This window comes from Dreissena polymorpha, chromosome 7, assembly GCF_020536995.1.
Source record: "Dreissena polymorpha isolate Duluth1 chromosome 7, UMN_Dpol_1.0, whole genome shotgun sequence".
Taxonomy (NCBI): domain Eukaryota; kingdom Metazoa; phylum Mollusca; class Bivalvia; order Myida; family Dreissenidae; genus Dreissena; species Dreissena polymorpha.
In genome coordinates, this window is record NC_068361.1 from 100,267,176 (window position 1) to 100,288,668 (window position 21,493).

At 37.2% G+C, this 21,493-nt stretch overlaps 1 protein-coding gene across 3 annotated transcripts in view; it reads right to left on the bottom strand.

Annotated features, from left to right (window-relative positions):
• The window catches only part of LOC127839196 (UNC5C-like protein), a 38,322-nt gene extending 17,294 nt beyond the window's left edge, over positions 1–21,028 (bottom strand). The window contains exons 1-2 of one of the 3 annotated variants that reach the window (XM_052367465.1): positions 20,822–21,028; positions 2,591–4,343 (exon numbers count right to left, since the gene is read on the bottom strand). In XM_052367465.1, coding sequence (XP_052223425.1) covers positions 2,591–3,775 — 1,185 coding nt within the window. In that variant the 5' untranslated portion in view covers positions 3,776–4,343; positions 20,822–21,028. Of the gene's footprint in view, positions 1–2,590; positions 4,344–5,274; positions 5,564–7,058; positions 7,175–20,821 lie in introns of those variants that run through there. The other 2 variants (XM_052367467.1, XM_052367466.1) reach the window with 2 other exon arrangements.
• Positions 21,029–21,493: the final 465 nt, after the last annotated feature.

The following is a 21,493-nucleotide window of genomic DNA, read 5'->3' on the forward strand; positions in this document are numbered from 1 at the left end:
GAGGGAAAACTTCATATATACCCCCTTAAAAATGTCGTATCTGGAGTATCTTAATGTTTCGTATGAATTGTGTTAATTGTTTCTGGGAAACTATCTTATCTCGATATATTTACAAATAAAGCAAATTACAGCAGTTTCCAACATAAAAATACGTAAAACAATGCTAATGATGACCATTTGACAAATATTTCCTAATTTCAGCAGCTTTCAAAAAAGCACTGAAGTTTTTTCCTCCTGAAATGTTAAGATTTTCTAGTTACGACATTTTCGCACGGAGCCGACGATATTTTCGTTTCCGGCAAAAGTTCATATTAATGCAACTATTAATTATTTCGCAAGCACCATGGGATTTCCGCTCAGACTTTTAATAGCCGATGACGTTATATTTACAGAAAACCGTGTCGCAATACAAGTCTGTATAGCCTGTTCAGGTTTTATGCATATTAAGGCATTCCATCATACCTTCCTCGTCTCGTAATCAGTTATTTAATGAAAAGTCACGGTTGAGTAGGAATCGCATTAATACATCGCATTAATACATGGCTGTTCACAACTACTGAATTATGTATTAGATCGAAATTATAAAACACAACGAAAACAACGAATGGAAATTATATGGCTGTTCAAAACTACTGAATTATGTATTAAGTCGTAATTATAAAACACAACGAAAACAACGAATAAAAATTATATGGCTGTTCAAAACTACTGAATTATGTATTAAGTCGTAATTATAAAACAAAACGAAAACAACAAATGGAAATTATGTAATAAGTTAAACAAATCGCTTTGTGACCTCTAAACATTAGCGGGTTGGCTACACCTTTAATAAGGCTCGATTAGTCATTGTCGGCTTGGGTACTACGGGTACTCTTAAGTATACTTATGTTGTACATGTCAATTTGTTATCTCCCTTTTCATATAACATACATTTACTTCTTTGTGTGAATTTCGTCCTCTCGGCAGTGTTCGTTCACCCATGAAAGCTCGTGCAATTGTGGTCATGTCCAATCGTTATTTATAATTGATCTGTCAAGATTTACATTGGTCATTCAAATGTACCTGTTGATTTAATTATGAAATTACTGACCACGCGTGCATTTGCCAAGACGGTCTAGTGGGCGCAAGTCCATAGCAGTGCCCCAGATAAGCTGCGTATCTGCGTCTTTCACCCTATTAAAATGTTTAAAAACGCAAAGAAATACAATATCATGCGTATTGAAAACGCAACCAATTTGACTTTTACGCAAATTCGTCAAATTTGATGCGTACAATAGCTTCGATCGAAAATGCTTTGCTCATTTTCGGTATTTTCTCTTTGGAATTATTTTCGAAACGCGGCGACGCTTTTATTCAGAAAGCGCCTGGATGACGGAGCAGGAAATCAGTCAAAGTTATTTAAACGCTCTGTGGACTAGAGTTCATAACTTAATTACAGCGTTTACGACAACATACATGCGTTTTCAATCTGATTTAATCCGTCGCTCATTGTGCATGTATTTGTAAAGCGTCTGTTCTTTCAGTTTCTACTACAATGCGAAATAAAAATGTCTAAGAGAGGTCGAAAGACGTCCGCGATTGTTGCGCCAAAATATCAGTCGATCACAAACTTTTTGAACCAAGAAAGCAAGAGCCAATAAATGCCGAATCATTCGTGTTAACATTCTTTTTAAGTTTAAAGTTTATATTATGGAATGTTTCAAGGGTTAAAGATGTTATGAAACATCTGTTTATTAAAGTTAATTATAATTGTTTACAGTTTTATTGAATCAATACAAGTATGCAGCTTCAACAGATGGAAAGAAGAAATGATTATAAGGTATGCAATTATATAACTAAGTTTACCCTATTTCAAGAATGAAATCACCCTATTTTTCAAAATCAATGGGTGAAAACCCTATTTCCCAAATAATTATCTGGGGCACTGCCATAGTCGTTGTTTTATTCCAACCTGGTGAGTTAAACAGTTTCATTTAATGAACATTGTGTATTATTGCATTATGAAATGTGTGTGAATTAGTTTAATTAATGTGAAGTTCATTTAATTCATATTTCGTAGTATCGTTTGTTTTGTTCTGTTTGTAAAATATTGTCATTGTTTTCTGTAGGTCTTTTCCGTCATGTCTAATTGGTCAGCGTCAACAAATACAATTAAACCTCCACGGCTTTGATTGAGTGATGTGCCCGCACTCCCACACCCACTACACTTAAATTTACTCATTTTCTTTCATTTCGGATTACAGTCAAAGTTTTAATTAGTTTTGCTAAATTTGATCGAGTAAGTTATACTAACTTTTATATTTGAAGAAATACATGTTGAACAGACGTTTGGAAGATTTTTCTCACTGCACACCTTTCTTAAACAATTGACTGACCTGATATTATTAATGCGCTCGAACCTGTCATTATTAACAGGAACGCGTTGTTAGTATTGACAGGAGCTGGGGTATTATAATTACACTGGGCTAACTTTATAAAACAAAACTGGATCAACCTGTTCTTATTATAAGGGTCTCGCAAACTATCATAAACAATGTATCAGCTTATATGATTACGCTTGACTAACCAGACAAAACTTAACTTGACTCACCTGGTGATGGTTGCGTTCCTTCCTCAGCGGACAAGCAAACACTGCCAGTTGAAGCCACTTCTTTCCAGCGCAATCGCCACGTGGCTCCTGAATGCACGTGTACAACGTAAAACGGTCTATGATCAACTCGCACTCGTCCTGACTGAAAAAACATTTGGCGGAGGACGTGTCCCTGTCGCACACCGGTGTCCAGTGTTTGCGCTCGGTTAATTCCGTTTCGCTCCGTAAGACACGAATCTGCCGAGAATCAAACGCACAGTGACGGTACTTAAGAACGCAAGGTTTTTCAAGTTTAAGGTTATGAGGTCCGACATACACAACCGGACTTACGAGACTAGTTCTTAAATCCATGTTTGGGTTATCACTCAAGTCCCAGTTCAACACAAGCGCTATCAGTTTTATCTCACCTAACCTTACCGCTCCCGGCGGAACCTTCAAAGAAATACCCATGTTATCCAGCACCAACGTGTCGCCATGGTGATCCACCTCGTGACACACTGAGACCACGAGCTTATCACATATTGTTTTAGTACAGCACTGCGGGCTCACAACAAACAAGTCCCGTAACTCTGGCAGTGCGACATCGGCCAACGGCTGTTCGCCGTCTTCATGTACACTGCTTTCATACACTGGGTTCAAAAAGTTTCTCCGGGATACATCCGAGGTGCTGGAATCACGAAAATATACAGGGTGATCCGAGATCGATCCTCTGCCGTCCGTATCGTAGCTCGGCGGGTTGGACACATGAACGACACCATGTGACTCGAGTCCGTTTCTCTCTGCTCTGCAGCAAGTTTGGCGTCCATTACTTGGGCATGCAACAGCGTCGGTGCCCGGCGGCCTTACAGCGTATTGTGGAAGATGCTGTCGAGGATACTCATTAAGCGCAAATAAGTCGCCATGATTTACCAAGGGTCGTCCAAATTGAGTAGTAATGCAATGGCATTGAGTCGTGAACGGAAGCTGATGATTGCAATGAAATCCTCTGCTATCCCTCCTCCGCTTTTGTCGCGTCTTACGGCTTCTACAAAGGATGTAGGTGATGAAAAGCGTAGCTCCAGCGAAAGCGACTGACAGGGCGACAGTAGCAAACATCCAGGGTAAATGAGCGCCGGAAGTATCTTTCGCCGATAAAGGCTCACTGGTGGAGTGAGGCGTACCCATACTATTGTTGGAGACAATCATTTAAAAGTGGCGTACCAAGCAACGGCCGTGGTATGTCCTAACATAATGTTACCACACAAGTTACTGCTGTTGACATAATGTCATAGTGACTCATTGTCAACATGAATGCATCATTCTTTATGTGTTCATAAGTGTTTCATTCGATTTAATACAATGTGTACCACGCATGATTGTTTTGTTGTTCTTTAAGTGTTGTTTCCGAATCAATACAATGTGCAATTATCATCACTCTACAGTCCAAATTACCGTTCAACGAAAAACGTCACTATGTCGTTGGTACATTATCACAATATAATTATGTTATCTGAATTTCGTAGGTTATTCATTGTCATCATATACGTATATTCGGCACTGTAAATGACTAATTTCAAATGTTTCATATGCATATCTCGAAAGGAAATGCTTTGTTTGTTAATGTAGTTTTTATGTGTAAGTCCTCGCGCGACCTGGCCTAAAGTTTGATCCCTAGGCATGCGTTATCAGGTTCCGAGTACGATCCGGTCGTCGCAGCAACGGGCGTGTGTTCCACCTATAAGGCGTGGTTTATGGTAACCCCCTCCGTAACACCCTGTAAATATATTTACATAGCTTCACTAATATTCATAATGACGACCAAGCATATAAAATTATTATGAAGTATGGATTAAAGAGCATGGCCATGGTATGAAAATGCATCCATTGAACGTTCAATTACTATAGGCTAGCGTCAGTTAGAAAAGAACGTTTTCATTCAAACTTGCGCGAGTTATTTCATGAGAGTAAATTGGAGTCATACGGTTCAGTTACAAAAGTTCCGATTCAGAAAAAGCATTATACACTATCATCGATGTTTGCATTCAATTTGCTATCATAAAAAGGCAATTTAAGAAATTGCTATTTTAAACTGTTATGTATATTGTCTTGTTGGAATATTGTGGTTAACAAACGATACAATAATAATTGAGATTAACATTTGTTTTGAAAACTATTATCATGTCAGATGTTTGAAATACCGATGGTGATGGCAAAGAAGAATAAGGAGAAAAAAAATTAGTGGAACATGATGATGACTATGGAGACGACTACGACGATAATGATGATGATAAAAACGTGAAATTAAATGTAACAGATGAGATCATATTCACTTTAAACACATTATTAAAAACAAAACAAGAAATAATAGCACTAAATTGAAAATTTATATGGACCGTGCTCTGTGAAAAGAAGATTTAAATAATATGCGTAAGGTGTCGTCCTAGATTAGCCTGCGCAGTCCGCACAGGCTAATGATAGACGACACTCTCCGCTTTTATGATATTTGTCGTTTAAAGACAGTCTATTCTTAGCAAATATTTACTACATAATTTGCATTAAAGACCGTTTTCCAAAATGTCAAATTGACAACCTGTCAACAAATCCGTTTAAAACGTATACGTGACAAATATTACATGTCGCTCATAATTCGCCACATTTATTCAAATAGGTACCATGTGATATTTAAATTGAATAGCACATGGTACCTTTTTGCACCAATCGGGCGATATGTCCTTGAAGTGAACACGACCTAAAAACACGCCTCTGTGTGGTTTTCAATCAAGCTGCAAACACATTGATGTTTGCATTCAATTTTGCCTTATCAGCGGACGAGAGCCTAACCGGCTGGTACAGAAAGATTGGGTAAACAACGAAAAAATTAAAGTGCAACAATCCAATATCGTGTGATTTATTTAACTCCATTAAGAAAATAATTATAGCAACATGTTTGTTCGCTCTTAAGAAGGTTACCTAGTGGAAGCGAAAAACTATCCGACTATTGTGATTGAAATTAGCAGTTTAACCCATTTATGCCTAGCGTCTAGAAAAAAGGCCTTACAAACAGCGTAGATCAGCGTCTGCGCTGTTTGCTGACAGGAATTTCTGTAAGAAATAGTCTAACTATAGAAATAAATATACTAGACATCCCTAACTTTGGAAATAAGTTGATCCAATTTAGAAGGATGGGAGAGTCCACTAGGAAAATAAATGGGTTAACTTGCGCTTTCAAGACCAACTAAAAGATACGTTGATCTTTCAAGTACGAATAAGCTATTCATTTAACAACTTTTTAATGAGCGGAGTTGGGGGGGGGGGGGAGTCACAAAGGTATCCCACCTTTCGCCTTAAGTAAATGGATGTTTTGAACGCTGAGACCAGAGGCAAGTGTGCGGAACACTGCGACCACAGGTCCATAGGTCACTGGTATGTTTAGAATTACTGTTTATTACACGCATATTCTCGCTTTTTTTTTAGATATTTCAGTCAAAAATTCACATCACGGTGTTCAACTAACCAATTAATATTCGAAAGGCGAAGCAGATAGAGGCAGACTTGTCTTACGAAACCATACATATATCAGTAACAGACGAACGTCTGTAATATGATGATTAGAGTGAAACTTTCGTAGAATTTAGTGTATCCACTGTGAACGCGTGTGGATACAATTAAAGAAACACAGATGACCCGTTTCGTTGGCGAACCTTTTTGGTTTTAAGTCTTTATATAAAACACTTTAAATGAAACTAACGGAATAGTGAACACTTTGATATTGCACGGTGCCGGGCTTGAACCACAAACCTAAGATGGATTGCGCAAACGGTAAGTTAACACGGGACCGTGAACTCGTTATTCGCTATGTGTAGGCTTCCTGAAGAAATGCACAGACTTGTCAGTGAGAAAAAAACAAGTTACATCGCTAAGAGTGTTAAAATACTAATGTTTGCATAACAATGTTTGTTTAATTGCTTTATGATATACGCTTACAGTATTACCACTGGCAATTTACATTTATCAATAAGTGTTTACGATATGAAAAATGTCTCCCGTTCAAATAATATAATCGGTACACATAATCACGCCAAACACAAACACATCCTCTTTGCGAACGAATGTACAATAATAATAGCGAAAACAACTATATCAAGCGTTTCAAGCGATAAGCTCAAAACGTGATCACGCATTCGATGATTCAAAACTGAATGCATTCTGTGCTCAACTGCATCGCATGTACATCGTATCGCATCCTATCGCGGTTTATCAATTTATCGTGCGTTGTGTTTGTATGAGTCACAAGGAGACCATTCGCTATCACTTGCAAGTTCAGACATAAGATCTTCAGACGTTTAGAAATTAATACAAGTATTCGCCAAATGACTTTTTAAACGCTTATTAAAAACGCTTAAACATCACTGTATCTACAATACAGTTTGATTTAAAGAATTATGCACCAATGCATAATTGTATTTTACCATAAGAAGTAAACGTATACCGCGCTTTCCGGCTAACGCAGTGGTTGATTTACGTGCTTCTCACCTAGGCGACCCGGGTTAGCCCTTTGCATGCTGGGAAATGTGTCGTCTGCTAAAGTGTCGTCTGCTGATTTCTAAAATTAGCATTTTCTTCGATTTTTTTCAAAGAATACTATCAGAATAGCAAACAGTTTGGATCCAGATGAGACGCCAAGTTTTGTGGCGTCTCATCTGGATCCAAACTGTTTGCAAAGGCCTTCAAAATTCGGTTCCAGCACTGAAAGGGTGAAATAAACGATTCCGGCGCATGTAAGCTTTGACTGTGGTCACACAACCGCAGAGGTGCAATTTTCCCCTAGCCCTCCAGTTTCCCCTCACAGCGCAAGGCCACTCAGAAACTTAATGACTTTCTTTTTGAATATAGCATGACATTGCAGTTTTATTCAGAATTAGCCCCAAATAAATCAAATAAGGTCACAGGGCGGCCTATATTGAATGCTGTAGGGACAGGCACGGAAGTCACCAGTGTCAGCAAGTAACGGTCATCAACCATTGATTACGTTTATACATAATATATCTTAGTGATTGTAAATAATACTGTCACGATTTAATCTCACTTCGGTACGTTTAACCTTTATATTAACCAGTAAAATCCAAATAACGCCATGCGCTATCTAACACATAACATGCCTCGTTATCGAGCTTGTAACCTGATTTTATCCCTATGTTTAAAAAAACACATTAAAAGTACATATTTTGTAGACATTTTGTAGAGCGTTTGAGTACATGTAAAGCGCTTGAGAGGACGTTAGGCGTCTGAACGACAACGAATTGTAACAATCATACGCAATGTCCGTGCGAATGGTTTTGTTCGTGTACAAACGAGATCTTAACAAGAGCTGCCAGAGGACAGCGCGCTCGACTATTCGAGTGCTTGACAGTATAACGTAAGCCATCATGGAGAAATTGTTCATATGCAATAATTTATTAGGCGATTTTTCAAACATAAAAAAGAGAAAAAAAAAATATAAAAAAAATGGGGGGTAGGGGGGTAGGGGGGTTAAGAGGGGGTATAATGTGGGGTGTGGTCATTTATTAGACGATCTTTAAAAAATACAAAAGGAAAAAAATGTGTGAGGAAGGGGGGTGAGAGGGGGTATAATGTGGGGTGAGGTCATTTATTAGATGATCTTTAAAAATTAAAAAAAGGAAAAAAATGGAGAGCAGGTGGGGGGCAGGGATTCTGGGTTGGGGTGTGAGGTATTGTTTGGGTGGAATCCATTGTGGTATTCAGGTAAGTGTTGTTTTGTCAAAGTATTAATAAAATCTGATCATAAATAAAGAAGTTATGGCAATGTAAGCAAAATGTTCAATTATTTAAGTACAAAGAAGCAATAATTCTGTCAAAATGCTTGATACAGTTTTCTGCTCTTGTGTATAGGTTGGGGTCATGATGGTAAACAAGTATGCAAAATATGAAAGCAATATGTCAAGGGACACAGGAAATATTTGGGGTAGTTTGCAAACTTAAACATAGATTTATCAATAATATGCATATTCTAAGTATAAAAGGGGCAATAATTCTGTCAAAATGCTTGATACCGTTGTCTGCTCTTGTTTATAGGTTGGGGTCATGATGGTAAACAAGTATGCAAAATATTAAAGCAATATGTCAAGGGACACAGGAAATATTTGGGGTAGTACGCAAACTTTAACATAGATTTATCAACAATATGCATATTCTAAGTATAAAAGGGGCAATAATTATGTCAAAATGCTTGATACAGTTGTCTGCTCTTGTTTATAGGTTGGGGTCATAATGGTAAACAAGTATGCAAAATATGAAAGCAATAAGTCAAGGGACATTGGAAATATTTGGGGTAGTACGCAAACTTTAACATTTGCACGCTAACGCCAACGCTAACGCCAACGCCAACGCCGGAATGAGTAGGATAGCTCTACTATATATATATATTTCATATATAATAGTCGAGCTAAAAATAACAAAGGTTGTGTGACCTGGGAACACGAGATTCCTGATCAGCGATTGTTTGGTTGTTTTATGTATTCTGTTTAACTTTTGTGAAATGAATTTCTGTCTTAATATCACGGCGATCAATTATCACACTCAGAGCTTCCTAATCAAGTTGGCTTAGAGGTTCTTTAAGTATGGAATGCGCATGCGTGGAAAAGTGTAGACATGGATTTTTAAAAGCAGCAGTTTTTGACTCAAAAGATGGATTTATAAGTGGTTACCAGTGTTTTCTAACGAGGAATACCCGACATGACACAGTGCTCTAACATTATTACTCAATGCCGGCTAACAGCGACAACTCAAAAACAAGACAATCCAAAAAGGCTAAAAAAGGAAAACGGAAAGCCAACACCCCATTATCGGGTGAAGATAGCCATTGTTCCGAAACCGGTTTGACAACTCAGCAAAGTGCAAGCACGGGAAAAGCAAGCACGAGTCAAGCGGCCAACACACCAGCAACGTATGTAAACATTCCATGGAGTGAGGGCCTAAGTTTTCAAAACAGTCAGGAATACGTTTCGTCAATAATGAACCCTAATAACATCTCACCAGTCGCAATGAACTTTGGTCAACCGAACTTTGGACAACCGCATTTTTTTATGTCCACACCCCAAACTCCTGCCGGCCAACAGAACATTACACCAAATTGGGCATTGAGCATAATGGAAGACGTAAAAGCTATCAAAACCTCATCACTCCAAATCGAAAAAACATTAAGCACTATGAATTTAAAGATCACCGAAATGGAAAACAAACTCGGAAATTTAGACCAAAGGGTGTTAACTATTGAAAACTCTTGCAGCTTCATAAGCAATGAATTTGACGCACAAAAAGACCAGCTCGCACAAACACAGGCGCAATTAAAAACGTTCGAATCTAAATATGCGACTATGAAAAAACATATAGACGACTATGATTCCAAAGAGGAGTTGATAAACGAGAAGTTAGTCGACCTTGAAAGTCGCTCAATGAGGGAAAATCTAATGTTCTACGGAATCACCGAAACAAATGACACAGCTAATGAAAACTGCGAAACATTAGTTAAAACACTCATCCAAGACGTCCTGAAAATTGATACACAAACCATGGTATTCGATAGGGTACACAGAATTGGCCCAAAAGGAAATAGAGGGACGAGGCCTATCGTCGCCAAGTTCCATAGATACAACGACAGAGAGACAGTGCGTCAAAAATCGTTCGACCCAGAAATCAAAGCGGAAATGACGAAGCGTAACATTGGAGTCGGCGTCCAATGGCCACAACAAATCAGAGAGGCCAGAAAAGCTCTGCATCCCCTCGCCAAGGAAGCGGAATCCAGAAGGGAAAAAACGCGTATGGTAGGAAACAAGCTCTACATCAACAATGAATTACGTCATAAGTATGTCAACGGAAACGTCATCAACATTAGCCAATAGGGACAGCATGAGAAGGACATCAGCTTCCTGTCGTGGAACGTTTACGGACTTGCTCGCAAAATAAATGATCCAGATTTCCTAAGTGAAATAACATCATATGACATTATATTTTTATCAGAGACTTGGCTATCCTCGAACACGTGTGTCAATCTGGACATCAATGGGTTTAAAAGTGAACATATGCTAGGAAATAAAAGTGCAAACACCACAAAAGGACGATACAGTGGAGGTATCTCATTATATTATAAACATGATTTACAAAACAAAATTAAAATAGTTGATAAAAATAAATTAGGTATATTTTGGATAAAATGTTGTAAAACTATGTTTAACTTTGATCAAGATGTGTATTTATGTCATGCATACATCCCACCAAAAATCTCGAATCTCAATAGCAGCGATATTGATTATTTTGAAATCATAGAATCCGATATAGAACGATATAAAATCAACGGAAAGATATTAATTACGGGCGATTTAAACAGCAGAACCTCGAATGAGAGCGATGTTTTAGATTTTGATCGATATATCGATGATGACGTGACATTACAAAACAATGTTTACATCCCGCCGCGAGTAAGTAAAGATCACGTGCTTGATGCGCACGGTAAACGCCTCATCGAGTTTTGTCAATCAAGTTCACTTATAATCGGTAACGGTCGACTACATAATGACCGCGACATCGGGGAATTTACATTTCATTCATACAGTGGGAGTAGCGTTGTAGATTACCTTTTATTAAGTAGCCGAGATTTTGACTGCGTTTCGCATTTTGATATATTAGATCAAAATGAATTTTCGGACCATTCGGGGCTAGTATTTTGCCTAGAGTCTAAACACCAAATACCTACTTGTACACTACCAAACAACGATGACTATAAAATCCCATGGGATGTCTTAAAAGCCGAACAATTCAAATCTTATTTGATTGAAAACCAAGCAAACATAAATTCGTTAGCAGATCAAATCGATACTGGGGGTGATATTAATATAATATCCTCACATTTTATGGACATTTTGAAAACAGGTGCTGCCCAAGTATTTGGGAAAAAGTACAACTCCTCGCAAAAAAGACAATCGTCTAATGATAACAAAAAACCCTGGTTTAACCAAGAATGCCGTTTAGCAAGTTCGGAATTTAAAAAATATCGAAATATATTTCTTAAGGATAAAACCAATGCAATTAAAAGACATGCATTCTTAAACTCAAAAACTAAATACACACGTACAAAGCGCAGAGCAAAATGTAAATTTAAGACCCACGAAACGCACTATCTTTCGAAATTGAGCAAATCGAACCCTAAAGAGTTTTGGAAAAAAGTAAATAAACAGTACAAAAAAGTACAAAACAAAGCGTATAATTTAAGTACGTCTAACCTGTACGAGCACTTTAAGAACCTTTACTCCACTGAAGAAACCCCCGAAAATGCCTTGCCCGAACACACCGTAAACACCCAAGATATCGAATTAGATAGAGAATTTAGCATAGAGGAAATCATTAAAGCAATACGTTCACAAAACAACAACAAAAATGGTGGTATTGATAAACTATGTGCAGACGTCTACAAATGCGCAACCAGCGAACTAGCGCCGTTTATGCTTAAGTTATTTAATAGACTACTCGACAATGGGGAATACCCGGAGTCATGGGGAGAGGGCATTATTGTACCTATCTTCAAAGGCGGAAACATGGAAAATGAAGCGAATTACAGAGGAATCACTTTAATTAATATCCTGCCAAAAATATATTCAACTGTACTTTTAAATCGTTTGACGAAATGGTCCGAAAAACATGAAACTATCATAAAAAACCAATTTGGTTTCCAAAAGGGTAAATCAACAATAGATTGCATCTTCGTTCTGCATTCTATAATTACAAAAACACTTAGTCAAAAAATGAAATTATATTGCGCCTTCGTGGATTTTGAGAAATGTTTTGATAAATTGGAGAGAACATTTATTTTCCAGAAACTTATTAATGAAAATGTTAGCTCCAAATTCGTTAACGCGGTCAGAAGTATGTACAGTACCGTTAAAGCATGCGTGCGATATAATTCTACGTACTCGCCGTTTTTCGAGTCAAACATCGGGGCAAAACAAGGTGATCAAAGCTCAACGTTACTCTTTCTCTTCTTCGTAAACGATATTCTCACTAACATTAATGAAAACATAGACGGACTATTCACGTTAGAAAACCAAAAAATATTCCTGTTACTTTTTGCCGACGATGCCGTTTTGTTCGCACATACTCCGCAAGCGCTCTCGTCCATGCTTAAAGACCTCGAAAATTACTGCCAAAAATGGCGCCTATCTGTCAATACTAAAAAGACTAAGATCATGATTTTAGAAAATGGAAGGCATACGAATTATGATTTTGTATTTAACAACGTTACACTAGAAACTGTCACTTCATTTAAATATCTCGGTGTGCATCTCTTTAAAAACGGCCATTGGAATAGAACACAGAAACATATTGCAAAACACTCACAGTCAGCGCTCCATAACCTATTTATCGTTTTCAATCAGTTAGGACTAAGCACTAAAGAAAAATGCAACTTATTTGATAGTCTTGTAGGTACAAAATTAACATATTCAGCGGAAATATGGGGTTTGAAAGAAAGTAACGATATAGAACTAGTACACCGAAAATTTCTCAGGAAAATCCTTACGGTTAGAAAATCAACAAATTCAGATGGTCTATATGGAGAATTAGGAAGGTACCCAATTATTATAAAACAAAAACTAAAAGTACTTAAATACTGGATAAAAACAATAAACCCAAATAACAAATTACTAACAAGAAATATTTATCATATGTTAAAAGAGGATGCTGATGAAAATATCACATACGGAAATAAAAACTGGGCCTTTGAAATAAAATCTCTACTAGAAAATATTGGACTAGCACATATCTGGTGGAATCAAAACGAAGTTATACCAAATGATTATGACCTAAAAATTATATCAGATCGAATATATGATATCTTTAAACAGTCGTGGTACTCAAACATAAATAATTCAAATCGACTAGCCTCTTATAGCACCTATAAGGAAGATTTTGAATTCGAGACATATCTTAATAGCATAAACGTAACAAGATTTAGAATTGCCCTAACTCATTTTAGAATATCCGCGCACAATCTTGCGATTGAGAAAGGACGACATGAAAATATCGCAAAAGAAAATAGATTGTGCAAATATTGTAATATGAAGGTAATCGAAAGTGAATACCACTTCTTACTTGTATGTCCAGCTTATACCACAATCAGAAAACAATATTTGAAACCATATTACTGTCACTGGCCATCAATAAACAAGTTCCGGTCTCTTATGTCGTCAAAATCCACTAAAGTAATAAACAATTTATCGAAGTACATATATTATGCAACAAGATCACGAACTCTTATTACTCCGAATGTACCCTAATTAAAAAGCACACTAATGTCTCTTGCATCATGTATAAGAAGATAGTTTAAAGTACGCTAAATCATAAAGTTATTATTTATAATAAAGCCGTCATTGATATGTGCAACTAACTTATATATTTTTCTTAAGATCATATTGCGTTTAACGCAAACATAGCTCTTATCGATATGTGTAATGAACTTTTTGTAACTCATTTTATATTTATACAGCAACATTTTGTCGCAATAGATATTGTCTATTTTGTTTGAAATTCTAAGTCACCTTCATGGAAATAGATGTTTGTTGTTATTGTACTATGTTCTATGTACTATGCAAATTTTGCTTGCACAGCACTTACATCTATGTTAAACCTTTTCAGATTGATGTTTGTAATATTTCATGTTCCTCTCACTTTTCACGCTATAATTCTATTGTTGGCTATAAGTATGCATTGTGCTATTTTATGCCAGAATAAATATATGTTATGTTATGTTATGTTAAGTATGCGCATACTAATGCTGCTATTTCTAGTAACAGGCAACTGTCTAGCATGAATAAGAGATACGGTAAGAATGGCTGTCAAAAGAATTTCATTAACCAACAGCCACACAAGTTTTATGGCCGGACCAAGAATCCAACCCGATATCACGAACACAGCCTTAGTGGGCGTTAGTGGATGAAGTCGTTAATGTCAAACCGGGCTTTATGAATGTGCGGAGAGTGTCATCAGAGATTAACCTGTGCAGTCCGCACAGGCTTATCAGGAACGGCACTGTTCGCTTTTATAGTAATTTTCGTTTACAGCCTACAGGTGGTCTCTTCTCAGCAAAAAAAAATCTAATTCAGGTGAACAGTGTCGTCCGATATAGGCCTAAGATGACAGCACAGGCTAATCTGGGACGGCACTAAGCGAACATTTATTAATAACAGGTTTCCCAGTACGTGGCTCATCATACTAACATTACTATATATTTTACTTCGCCTATACTTCACTCATTGTACACAGCACATGCTATTCGCAGCTTTCTCAAGACAGTAACATCAAAACTGTCTTATGAAAATGAAACATGGAAACAAGAAGATGCCAAAAGTATGTGTACCTTTACACGGTTTTAATATTTGATTTTAGGGACTAAAATACGACTACTGTTTAAGGTGAGGTTACGGTAATGACAATTCCATAAAACATCATATTAGTGTGTTCTTTTCTCCTTTCCTACCGACCCACCGAAATTGCCGCGACCCCAATTATCATTTTCGGAAACGTAGGATGTAAAACATGTTTCTTGTTGAAAAAAAAACAGAATTGGAAAACACAACACAATGTTTACAAATAAACCCCATCGTGGTACCCGATGCATGATTAACACCGTGTCAAGCAATATCGCAAACAACTACTGTATTCATCAAGGGCGATCACGTCAGTTCCATAACCGAGAGGGAAAGCATTTTAGACTTGCGCTATTTTCGTCGTAAGGAAACATTTGGTAGCCGTACAAGTTTCGTTAAACTGTTACTTTTAGTAAATATTTATTTATTTCAACTTTATTTTTTCGTTTTATTATTATACATGAATTCTTAAAGAGAACTTTCATAATAACAGGCAAGTATTACTTTTGTCGGTTACACACCATTCAATGCCAGAAGCTATTTCAAATGTGCCTTGTCTGGACGAAACTGTACATATTAAAATTTAGATTTAAAGAAGTATTCATTACACAACATCTTCCATACTCCGCGATCAAAACCACAACTGCGGGTGATTTTTATATAATAGTCAATATTGCGTTGTGTACACAACATGAAATTGTCGGATCTGAATTTTGGAAGATGCGTTTCTATATTAACTAATCCAATATCCCCTCTCTATGGTAGCTGAATTCGGCCGTGTTGTTCTGTCATGTTGGCGGGTTTGATGTAAGAAAAACGCAAAACGAGACACGTGTATTAACCCATTTATGCCTGGTGGACTCTCCCATCCTTCTAAATTGCATCAATTTATATCCAAAATTAGGGATATTTATTTCTATATTTAGAATATTTCTTACAGAAATTCCTTTAAGCAAACAGATGAGACACCGCATCATGCGGCGTCTCATCTGGGTCGACGCTGTTTGACAAGGCCTTTTTCTAGACGCCAGGCATAAATGGGTTAATGGTTGTATTGACGTCCTTTTTGTGGTTCAAGTACACATATATGTCGTTCCTTCGTGTTAGCTTGTTGGCGGCTCGTCAAAACGACAACATCCCAGAATGACAAATATTTCGCGCCACAGCGAATAAAGGAGTGAAAAATGTTTGTTGTTGTTTTTTTGTATCGGTGCCCTATCTGTGTTACTTTCGGGTATAATTGTTCACCTTATTTGTATTATTGTCGATGTATTTATCGTTCTGTCGTGTTGGTATGTTGGCGCACTTCGTCAAACCTGTCCACAAGCCAGAATGATATGGAAGAATTAAAAAACAAACCCGTCCACAAGCCAAAATGATATGGAGGAACTAAGCCAAAAACCCGTCCACAAGCCAGAATGATATGGAAGAACTAAGCCACAAACCCGTCCACGAGTCCGAATGATATGGAAGAACTAAGCCACAAACCCGTCCACACGCCCGAATGATATGGAAGAATTAAGCCACAAACTCGTCCACAAGCCAGAATGATATGGAGGAACTAAGCCAAAAACCCGTCAACAAGCCAGAATGATATGGAAGAATTAAACAACAAACCCGTCCACAAGCCCGAATGATAGGGAAGAACTAAGCCACAAACCCGTCCACAATCCCGAATGATATGGAGGAACTAAGCCCCAAACCCGTCCACAAGCCCGAATGATATGGAGGAACTAAGCCAAAAACCCGTCCACAAGCCCGAATGATATGGAGGAACTAAGCCACAAACCCGTCCACAAGCCCGAATGATATGAAAGAATTAAGTCACAAACCCGTCCACAAGCCCAAATGATATGGAGGAACTAAGCCACAAACCCGTCCACAAGCCCGAATGATATGGAGGAACTAAGCCAAAAACCCGTCCACAAGCTCGAATGATATGGCGGAACTAAGCCCTAAACCTGTCCACAAGCCCGAATGATATGGAATACTTAAGCCACAAACCCGTCCACAAGTCCAAATGATATGGAGGAACTAAGCCACAAATATGGAGGAACTAAGCGAAAAACCCGTCCACAAGCCTGAATGATATGGAGGAACTGAGCCACAAACCCGTCCACAAGCCCGAATGATATGGAAGAACTAAGCCACAAACCCATCCACAGTCCCGAATGATATGGAGGAACTAAGCCACCATACTTGGAATGACAAGTAGAACCAACTTCATAACTTTTCGTTAGAATAGCAAATTTATATCGGTCGTAATGCACTTTACCTTTTCGTATTTAAACCCTTATCACAATTATCAGCTCAATGTAGGTTAAAACCCTTAAAATATTATCTTTGTCTGCTTTCATGTTTTATCTTTGACGCGTTTATTTGTGTGCTATGACATATTCAACTGTGAAAGCAGTCACAACTTGCGTGCAATTGAAATCATTTCAATTTATATTTTATGAAGCATCTCAATAAGGTATGCATTTTATTAACGGCGCGTTGGTCGGTGAATTTACTTATTCGTTGTGACAAAACTGTACCCTGGTACGGTTAAAATTTCGATGAGTCGGTCTATGTGAAAACCCGAATTTAAAGCACGAGTAATCAAAGAAATTATTTTTTTCAAAAGTGGGACAGCCACTTATGAAAATATTTATTTTCTATGATCACGAGTGAATAAAAATAGATAATCTTTAAATATTAACATATCATTTAATTCATTCCTTTTCCACCGTTTATTCCCATTCATAGAGACATAACTGGTAATTTCCTTAGATGAATGACATCAGGACTTAGAAAAAAACGACGTAAATTAACCGTATACAATTGCAAATTATCAATATTAACTTCTATTATTTTTTATCTGTTTGGAAAAGTGAATTTTCGTTTTAAAATCATTAAAAATAACAATTAAAGCTCATGAAAGCATGATTTAAATGGACGTCTGACAGATGTTTTTTTGCAAAAGACGTACGTAAATGTATGACGCCTTAAAGAGGCTTTCTACAAAAGACGTATAAAAAGGAATGACGCCAAGCAGACGCATTATATAAAAGACGTAAAGAGAGCAATGACGCCAAGCAGACGCATTATATAAAAGACGTAAAGAGAGGAATGTCGTCAAGCAGACGCATTATATAAAACACGTAAAGAGAGGAATGACGTCAAGCAGACGCATTATATAAAAGACGTAAAGAGAGGAATGACGTCAAGCAGACGCATTATATAAAAGACATAAAGATAGGAATGACGTCAAGCAGACGCATTATATAAAAGACGTAAAGAGAGGAATGACGTCAAGCAGACGCATTATATAAAAGACGTAAAAAGAGGAAGGACGTCAAGCAGACGCATTATATAAAAGACGTAAAGAGAGGAATGACGTAAGGCAGACGCATTATATAAAAGACGTAAAGAGAGGAATGACGTAAAGCAGACGCATTATATAAAAGACGTAAAGAGATGAATGACGTCAAGCAGACGCATTATATAAAAGACGTAAAGAGAGGAATGACGCCTGACTAATAAGCTCAACCAGAGACCTATAAAAAAGACTTACATCTGACAAAGGCCTTATTATGACAACGGATAAAAAGATTGGACGTCCCCCCCCCTAGATAAGCAAACCGCAGCAGCCCACAAAATACCTGACTGGTAAAGGATCTCTGTGTCGTCGACCCTCATGTCCCCAAACGGCCAGACCGGTCAAGGGAATGATGATGATGATGATGATGATGATGGTGATGATGATGATGATGATGATGATGATGATGATGATGATGATGATGATGATGATGATGATGATCATGATGATGATGATGATGGTGGTGGTGTCTGCCAAACGCGTTAAACCGACAAAGTACAAATAAGAAAATACGTCAGACACTGACAGACGATTCACAGAAAACAATTACGTCTTTTCAAACGCTTTATTCAAAAGACGTTCAGAAAGGAATGGCGTCTGACAGAGGTGTTCTACAAACGACCTACAGATACTAACGTCTTGCATTTGAGAGAGGTAGAGGTCTCTTTGCATTGTATTGTTTTGTATTATATTGTATTGTATTGTATTGTCTCTTTTACAGTCGAGTCGCCAAATACGGAAATCATTAATGGCGGAACACAATTATGGTTAAAGATTAATAGGTGTCATACCGCTTTCTTATTTTAAAATAGTTTTGAAACGTCAGGCAGGTGTCGCGTTTTTTTAAGCTGTTCTGCATGTAATCACAGCTGTAAGTTAGCCCTTTTATGCCTAGTGGGCTCTCCCATCCTTCTAAATTGGATCAATTTATTTCCAAAATAAGGAATGCCTAGTATATTTATTTCTATATTTAGAATATTTCTTACAGAAATTCCTTTAAGCAAACAGCGCAGACCCTGATGAGACGCCGCATCATGCGGGGTCTCATCTGGGTCTACGCTGTTTGCCAAGGCCTTTTTCTAGACGCTAGGCACAAATGGGTTAAAGGAACTGAATATTTATAAAAACAATAATATTGTGTGTTTTAGTAGACGTCAAATATAAAATACGTACAAAATAATACGGCTAATTGCTATTGAATCTCATTATATTTGGAGTTCAACTTCTAACACATTTGATGCAGTGCATATCACAAAATATAAATTGTCATTCATTGAATTATTTTATTATTATTTTGTTAAACCTATTTATTCAAGCTCAATTCCATAGAAAGCCTAAGGCTTATTTGAAACGATCTCGAGTCCGTTTCCTGGGTGTCTATGGGGGAGATCTAACGAACGCTCTCACAGTGGGGATCGAACCCGTGACCTCCCGATCGCTAGGCGGACACCATAAATTCATTGAATGTATTCATATATTTTCAAATAATTATTTATTGAATCAGTTTAGACTTGTCTTTTATCTTATTCTCATTCACGCAAATACTTCTGCTGACTTAGAACCAGCCCTTTAAGAAATTGTTGGCGATGGTTCGTGTCCATGAAAATTCATGACCCAACATTCTAACGATATGAAACATTCTAAATATTGGTTTTACACAAGTCATTTGGATTTTGTGTACATTTCGTTGTATGTGTGAGGGTCATATAACTCGAATTAACTGTGAAATATGTACACACATAATGACTTGTTCATTATCAATGAATGTTTATAATATTGGTTATATCATTATTCATTTAATATACTAAAAAGCACCCCGAAGTATGCACGAGTACTTTTAAGAAGTTCATGGACCGACAATTACCAATCATAGCTGCTCCATTGGTCGTTGGAAAATATACGTAAATGTATCCCGGACTGCTTTTAATGGTATTTACCGTACCCCGGGGTAGATAGTTATATACTTAAGAGATCCGGGCTACTTTTAAGTAGCCGACAACGACCGCTGACATGTGTGTACAAACATGATGTGAAGCATTTCCTAACTTTAGAAGACGTTTCGGTAATAGGAACAATTGCATCCAAAATGTAAGCCAATTTCTCACATAATAGCTGCGCTAAATAAATAAAACATGTGTCTAAAAATTAGTTCAAGTGTCATACGCATATAAAAATCAAAAAAGTTTTTTTATCGAATGAAAAGCTGTAATTGTTTCGCTATTGGCGAGCTGATTTTACACTATACTCCGAATTGATATTGGTGAAATATCCATATAAACGTTTCAAATAATAAATTTGTTGTGAAGAATGCGGAAATTGTAACAGCATGAGGAATAAGAAAAGCACGTAGATGTAACATTGAAACATGTTCATATGTATGTATAGTTGAATATTTTGACACTGAACTAAACGCTTCTAAAGAAAAGCAATCACGCATAACGATAACGTTAAACCCACCTTTACCATGCGTTGAAAATCCGTCGCATTCGGGGAAAGGTGCGAATTATAAAAAAGTTTCCAAATGACAGTTGTACCGTCCACACTTTATAAAACATGCATGTAACACACAGTGTTTACAGTGACGATCCGGCTGAAATTTGATCTACATTTATGAGGTTATGGAGTAGAACATGCGTTGTCGTCAATATTTTACCCGGTAGGTGACACTGGGGAATTTCTTTATCTTTCGGTAATATTCGGGTACTATCGGGCATTTCCGGGTGAAAAAGACTGGCATACTTTTGAAAGTATTTGAAAAATAAAACAAGTGAAGTCAATGCTAAGTGCATAATTATGAAGTATAAATGTACCAAACACATGATATATAAGAAGTGATTTTTTTCTGATACAGTAATCACAATACGAGTGTAGATAATAACATGCAACATTAATTACGTTTGCATAAAACAAACATTGCTAAAAAGTAGTGATTTCAAAAGTCTTAACCCATTTGTGCCTAGCGTCTAGAAAAAAGGCCTTTGCAAACAGCGTAGACCCAGATGAGACGCCGCATGCGGCGTCTCATCAGGGTCTGCGCTGATCGCTTAATGGAATTTCTGTAAGACATAATTTAAATATAGAAATAAATATACCATACATCCCTAATTTGGAAATAAATTGATCCAATTT